This window comes from Adiantum capillus-veneris, chromosome 14 (genome assembly GCF_014529385.1).
Source record: "Adiantum capillus-veneris isolate H3 chromosome 14, ASM1452938v2, whole genome shotgun sequence".
Taxonomy (NCBI): domain Eukaryota; kingdom Viridiplantae; phylum Streptophyta; class Polypodiopsida; order Polypodiales; family Pteridaceae; genus Adiantum; species Adiantum capillus-veneris.
In genome coordinates, this window is record NC_140944.1 from 52,225,623 (window position 1) to 52,231,949 (window position 6,327).

A 6,327-nucleotide genomic window follows, 5' to 3' on the forward strand; every position below is an offset into this window, starting at 1 on the left:
GTGTGTGAACACAGTTAGGACCGTTGGGGTATTTTTTCCCTCACTAGGAGGTTTTTTCCCTCGTGCATTGTATATACACCCATCACTCTAGGACTATCTTATCTTTCCATAGCACACTAAGTAACATAATCTATGTTGTGTACCTTGAGCTTCCTTTGTCTTCTCCAAGTTGTGTGCATCTCCTTGCAACCCTATTTCCAACAGAATCAATGTGCAAGGTCCATAATCATCTATCCTTTCAACTTTTGAGCAATGGCCTCTTAACATATTTATAAAGGATGGATTGCCTTACCATATTGCTGTACGCAGTTGCATGATCGTTTTCATATGCAGGACCTCTAATTTTGTGTGAGACTGAATCAAGTCCTTAATGAACTTGGTGAGGCAACCCGTGATCATGAGAGAGAGAGAGAGAGAGAGGGAGAGAGGGAGAGAAACGAACTTGCACAACTCTTAGCTCCCCACACAAACTTGTGAAATCACCAACTATGAACTATCGCTAGAGATTCACTCATCAAGAAGTCAACAATGACTTCCAAATGGACGATTTTATCATTTCGACGTACGCTCTATAAAAGCAACCATGTGATAATTCCACACTCTACAGGGATGAAAGTGGCTTAGCATTCACCCTCCCTTTTTGCCAAAAGGTGGTGCCAAAAAAAGTGAAGGGTGTGAATGAGTGCTAGCTCAATTGGAAGAGTCATCTATATGTATTCTATAACGGCAGTGAGAGTGCCCTTTACACGTGTCGAGAGCTGCGAGCTGAAGGCTACAGTCCAAAATTCCTCTACGCACGATAAAGAGAGAGAGAGAGAGAGAGAGAGAGAGAGAGAGGCGCCGAAGGCGACCGACCGTATTAGTAGCCTATAGATTTAAAGGTGGTGGGGTTCAACATCCCTTGATTGCTCTTAGACACATTTCAGTCCTTAGGGGTGTTTCCCATGTGGTTTGGCCAATCTTATCCGGTCGGGAAGACTTGCCCAAAGAGTCGGGTTGCCTAAGAGGGGGGGGGGGGGGGGGATGTAGTCTCAACGTTGTAGGTAATTCTCAAAAAAGAAAAAAAACGTGAAGGGTAGGAGGGGCTGCCTTTTGACTTTCCATTGCCATAAGGCTTTTCATTTACTCTTATGTCGAAAATTCGTAAGTTGCTGATTTCAAAGGGTGTAGCCATTCATTTCTCTGAATCTCGAGGTATCGACTCATAACGTTAGGCTGAGTTAGCATCTCGCGCGCCATTTCTCAACAGAGAGACGGACGAGGTGACTCTCTCTCTCTCTCTCTCTCTCTCTCTCTCACACACACACACACACACACACACACACACACACACACACGGTTTCGGGAAAGATGCAAAAGATGACATGCACGCTTTACACACACACACAGAGAGAGAGAGAGAGAGAGTTGTTTTGACATCACTTGTGTGCCGCCGGGGCTGTGTGTGTGTGTGTGTGAGAGAGAGAGAGAGAGAGACAGAGAGAGAGAGAGAGAGAGCAGTTATATGGTCCTGTTTGACATCAATCTGTATTTGTGCCTGCATTTTGCATGGGCACATCCAGGAGGGTGATCACACCGACATCTCTCGCGTGCACACATACACGACAGAAGTGTTTGAACAAGACAAAGGACCGGCCACATGTATCGGACCGCAAAGTGCAGGGAGAAGCGTCCCATAGCGGACTACTCACACAGGCGGCCCAAGATGCAGCAGAAAAAGGAAGTTCCTAAGCATAAGATTGACAGACATCGGCAGCATTACTACTATGGCCTTCACAGCACCAATGTCACCCAGCATTTGGGGTGTACTCCGCCATCTCATTCGTACAGCCGGGCCCTCCGCCATGCTCCCCCGCCCTCCTACCACCGCAAATCGAGCTCCATCACTGAGAATGTGCTCGGTGCTGTCCATGTCAAGCGCTTCGATCCATCGCTCCCTGCTCCGTGGTATAATCGACAGGCCACCGATGTCACCGAGCAGCTCCGTCTTGTGCCGCCCGCCCATGCTGCGGGCTCCTCCAAGCCTGACCCCTGGTATGGCCGGTCCCGCACATACGTCACCAACCCAGACGTCGATGACTACTCCAGTAAGCTCTCTCTCTCTCTCTCTCTCTCTCTCTCTCTCTCTCTCTCTCACACACACACACACACACACACACCAGGTTCTTGCATAGTGCTAAGTTCTAGGTTGGGGTCATGTGTGTTAGTGTATCTAATGAAGAGGGATGATGCTTCTAAACACACACACACACACACGAGGCACTTGCATAGTACTAAGTTCTATGTTTGGGTCATGTTTGCTAGTGTATCAAGTGAAGAGGGATGAGGCTCCCAAAGGAGAGCATGAGGGACAACAAGAACCGGAAGGGCAGAATGCCGGCGAAGCTGCAAACGCATACGATTCAGATGAGGGACTTGAGGATTGGCAGAAAGAGGAGAAGGAATGGGCATGGAATGGTGGGCACAAGATTTACTATCCTGAGAATGGAGGTCAACCATTCTGTCAAAACTGGGAGATTGGCAAGCCTCGGACTAAGCCCCCTCCCTCAATCGAGGAGGAGGTCTCAAGATACAACAGTCAATCCGATCATAATGGCACCGAACACGACTTTTATGATGAAGGCAGGCGAGGAGGAAGAGCACGAGGAGCACAAGGCGGGCGAGGAGGAGGACGAGGCGGTCGAGGAGGAGGAGGACATGCACAATCGAACCACGGACGTGGAAGAGGAAGGCGTGGTGGTGCATGACCGGATGACGAGTACTAGCACCTGCTAACATTATTGGTTGATCAGAGCTGGTGCCCATCTAGGGTTTGTAAATGCCCCCTCTGTGAAAGCATTCCTGCTATTTCATTATAGGGTTTTTCTTTCCGCTAATACGCGATTTTTTTGCTAAAAGCGCACACATTCTTGGCAAGCAAAAAGTGTGCTTGCTTCTTTCTGTGGAATTTATCTCTGTTGGCTTTATTATTAGGTTCATTAGAATGATGATGATTCATTAGCATAACTCATATGGTTCATAATGATGATTTATAACCTTAATCAATGTAGCAATGCATTAACATAACTCATATGGTTCATTAGCATAACCTCAGTTAATTAAGAAGTACACATAATGTTGTCCATCTATGTAGCTTGATTTTACAGTCATCTTGGGCCACCTTCATAATGTGGCACCTTGGAATCTTTATGGCACCTTCACCTTTTTGTCAAAGGGAGAGTGGAAAGGATACCGTTTGTAAAGAGGAGGGGTTAATACCTTCAATGCTGAAATTTGCATTTCTCAAGGGATATTTAGAGGCGAAAACGGCCATCACGTGTGAACTAGTGTGAGCCAAGCATGTGCATGAGAGGGGAGTTATGGAAGAGCTTATGATAGTGGTGGTGGTGTAAGGAGCCAATAAGTATGTATGCATGTGGTGCATGTAAAAACTTATTGAGAGTTAAAAGGGGGTAGGGTGTCCACTTTAAGTCTATACATGTGTTGTATTACAGGAAGAGAGAGGGGTCAATTTCAAGTCCCTAAAAGAGAGAGTATGTAGTGCTACCTATTTTATTAGGGCCAGTGATGGATGAAAGGGTGTGTGCGATTGGGATGAGCGTGACGACTGAATATGAAGGGTGAGAGAAAGAGAGAAGAATAAGAAGAGAGATTTCTAGGCTGGAGGAACAATCCAAGAGACCTTAAAGATCTATTTGATGAGTATTGATGGGGTGTGTGTGTGTGTGTGTGTGAGAGAGAGAGAGAAGGGGGGGGGGGAGATGAAAGAGCTTATGGAGAGTGAGGTGGTGGAGTCATGAAGGGCAGTGTATGTCCAATTATGAGTGCATGTAAAAAGAGCCAATTGCGAGTGCACATTGAAAGACAGACCAAGGCTAGCTAATTCAATGCCTACCCAATGCTCGTACGTCACGGACCTCAAAGAAGTCGCGGTTCTTCATGGCGATGTCGAGCAAGTGCATGGGCTTGAGGGAGCGGAAGTCGCAGGGCAGGGTGATGAGGTGACTGGAGGAGTGGCTCTTGTGGAACTGGACGGTGCCCGGCTGCTGGCTAGGGTAGAGGCGCGACCACCCGTGGCTCATCAACCTCGCCTCCAGCTCCTGCATCGACCCAATCCCCTGATTCGTTGGCTTGTACACCAGCACCTTCATCCTCCCCACGTCCCTCCCATCCAGAATTGTCACCCCCTGATCAAAATGCCACACTCCCGCCATAGACGTACTTAATCTTCAAGCTCACTTATCCACACTCCACTTCTCTTATCCAATTAGCACCTTCTCCAATCCTCCTTCGCTATAGTTACTTCTAAACTAGATTTTTGACCGAGCTATTAACCAGCGCAACCTGCAGACCGTCGTCGCAGCTTTAATGGCCACTACCTTCCTCTGTGTCACAACAGCGGCCTTGATGTCGCGAACACACTGTTTTTCATCGCTGCCCAGTAAATCTTCTCGATCACCCACAAAATCTTTTGAGCCGCCCCCTCAACCCACTAAGCATTATCGATCGCCCACCAAATTACTATTCGGATTGCCCACTAATTTTGTTGATGGAACCGGTAGCTTATGTGAGTGATGAGCTTAATGGATTCGCACTAACTGAGCTTAATTAGCAGACTATGATCCCTATGGGCTGCTATGAAAGGTATAATGGCACGCGCTTAATTTGCTTCATGGATACTTTCTACCTAAGCTTAAGGAGCAGACTATGATGTCAATGCTCAAGCTTTAGTGGCGCACTCACTCTCTACAAGGCAATTGCCCCCTAATTTATACAACGCCAGCGTTACAAATGAGAGGGGTGGGGCTCTACAAATCTATGAATAGACTTGCCGTCACCATCTCTCTCTCCCCTTCACGTACATCCATCAAATTGCTATTAGATACCTCAAAGCCCTCAAAAAGGCCTCTAATAATTCCGATCGCTTTCTAAGAATATGGTCATACGTTCCGATTTTATTCCCCTCCACTTTATTTATGATTATCCGTCCCCCATTAGATTATTACCACCATGTTTCCTCACCTTTTGGAGGCATCTTTTGCCGCTATGCCATTCTCATATCCATTCCTTGGCCAAAAGTTCTAAATATGCCCATTAGGACTTGTATGGAGCTCTCATCCCATTACCACCATCAATGATTGAATGGCACTATGTCGATTGACACCGATTGATTGTGGATGCCGCTCGTAGGAATGCTTTCATGAATGGCAATTACAAAGCTTGTCCGATTCCATTTTATGTCCCTTCACTATGATGCATAGTGACTGTTTTGCACAAGGTCCCACTATGAGATATACTTACTCCTAGTGAAGACTTATGGCTTATGGCTGTCTGCACCATGAGCCCCCTTTGCATACTACAACCATTATTATCTCCTATGAACCAAATCTTGTGATTTTAATTAATTACTGGTATAAGTTTAGCGGATAGAGCATTGGCTTAGGAATATTAATGATAGTGACAATGTAAAGGAAGAGAGACCCATGTGCAAAAAGCATGCTAGCAAAATCAACTAAAATTTTAGTAACTTTGTGAATTCACATTTTAGTACTTTGATGCATTATTGTAATCTTGTATATAAAACACTCTATGAAATGTGATTTGATCAATGTAAGTTATTCACATTGCTCCTTTTTGGCTTGCCAAAGGCCTTAGTGCACTATGGACAGAGGTCGTTTAATTTTGTTTGGCATGACAAGTGCCCCAAAGAGGCTCAAAAGTCTTTTGAACGAAAAGGAATCATAGTCTTTAAAATGCTATTTCCTGAAGTATTCATAGGAGTTGGATCCCATGATGTAAAGTTTTGATAAAAAGCTCTTTGATGTAAGGATTTCATAAAGATTTATTTCACTAATTTGTTTTACTATCTTTTATGTTTATTAAATTTAAATTTTTAATAAAAAAAGTACTATAATATTTTTTAATTTAATTTTAAATTTTATTGTTTTTACTTTATTTCTTTCTCATTTTATTTTATTGATGTGCAATGTGCATCTTTCATATTATTTAAGCGGAGCCTTTCATAATTCAAAAACCATTTGTGATTATATATGTAAAATAGATAATCTTTGCAACTAATGGCTCTTACAAAATAAAATTCATTACCCTTTAAGATTCTCTTTCTATTCGAGCTCCTTCCCTCATCACCTTGCCTCCCTGCGTGCATGTCCCTGTCCGTACACCCATCCTCTCGGGACACCCATCCTCTCTCCCACTAAGACCTCTTGCAACAATTATGACAAGGAATCTCTATGTGAATTTCGTGGCCCTCAAGGTTCCCTTTCACGCGACAGAGTTTGGGTGAAACCTCGTCTCTCACAGGTTTTT

The 6,327-nt window shown here is 44.7% G+C and overlaps 2 protein-coding genes across 3 annotated transcripts; one reads left to right on the top strand and one right to left on the bottom strand.

The window, feature by feature from the left end:
- Positions 1–1,117: 1,117 nt before the first annotated feature.
- Positions 1,118–2,947, top strand: LOC147442366 (uncharacterized). 2 transcript variants are annotated; one of them, XM_086528564.1, is made up of 3 exons: positions 1,118–1,262; positions 1,563–2,087; positions 2,305–2,947. In XM_086528564.1, the coding sequence occupies exons 2-3, from the start codon at positions 1,640–1,642 to the stop codon at positions 2,745–2,747; spliced, it is 891 nt and encodes a 296-aa protein (XP_086384690.1). In that variant the 5' UTR covers positions 1,118–1,262; positions 1,563–1,639; the 3' UTR covers positions 2,748–2,947. The 2 variants fall into 2 exon arrangements, with proteins under 2 accessions (XP_086384690.1, XP_086384691.1); XM_086528565.1 differs by lacking the exon at positions 1,118–1,262 and having other exon boundaries at positions 1,318–2,087.
- Positions 2,948–3,057: 110 nt separating this feature from the next.
- Positions 3,058–4,739, bottom strand: LOC147442367 (flowering-promoting factor 1-like protein 1). The gene has a single exon (XM_086528566.1). It carries the CDS (start codon positions 4,212–4,214, stop codon positions 3,885–3,887), a length of 330 nt encoding a protein of 109 aa, XP_086384692.1. The 5' UTR covers positions 4,215–4,739; the 3' UTR covers positions 3,058–3,884.
- Positions 4,740–6,327: the final 1,588 nt, after the last annotated feature.

Excerpts from the sequence above, each read along its gene's own strand:
- LOC147442366 (XM_086528564.1), top strand. The coding sequence starts at position 1,640 with ATGTATCGGACCGCAAAGTGCAGGGAGAAGCGTCCCATAGCGGACTAC. Across the intron at positions 2,088-2,304 it reads AGACGTCGATGACTACTCCA|TGTATCAAGTGAAGAGGGAT; the intron begins GTAAGCTCTCTC and ends CATGTTTGCTAG.
- LOC147442367 (XM_086528566.1), bottom strand. The coding sequence starts at position 4,214 with ATGGCGGGAGTGTGGCATTTTGATCAGGGGGTGACAATTCTGGATGGG.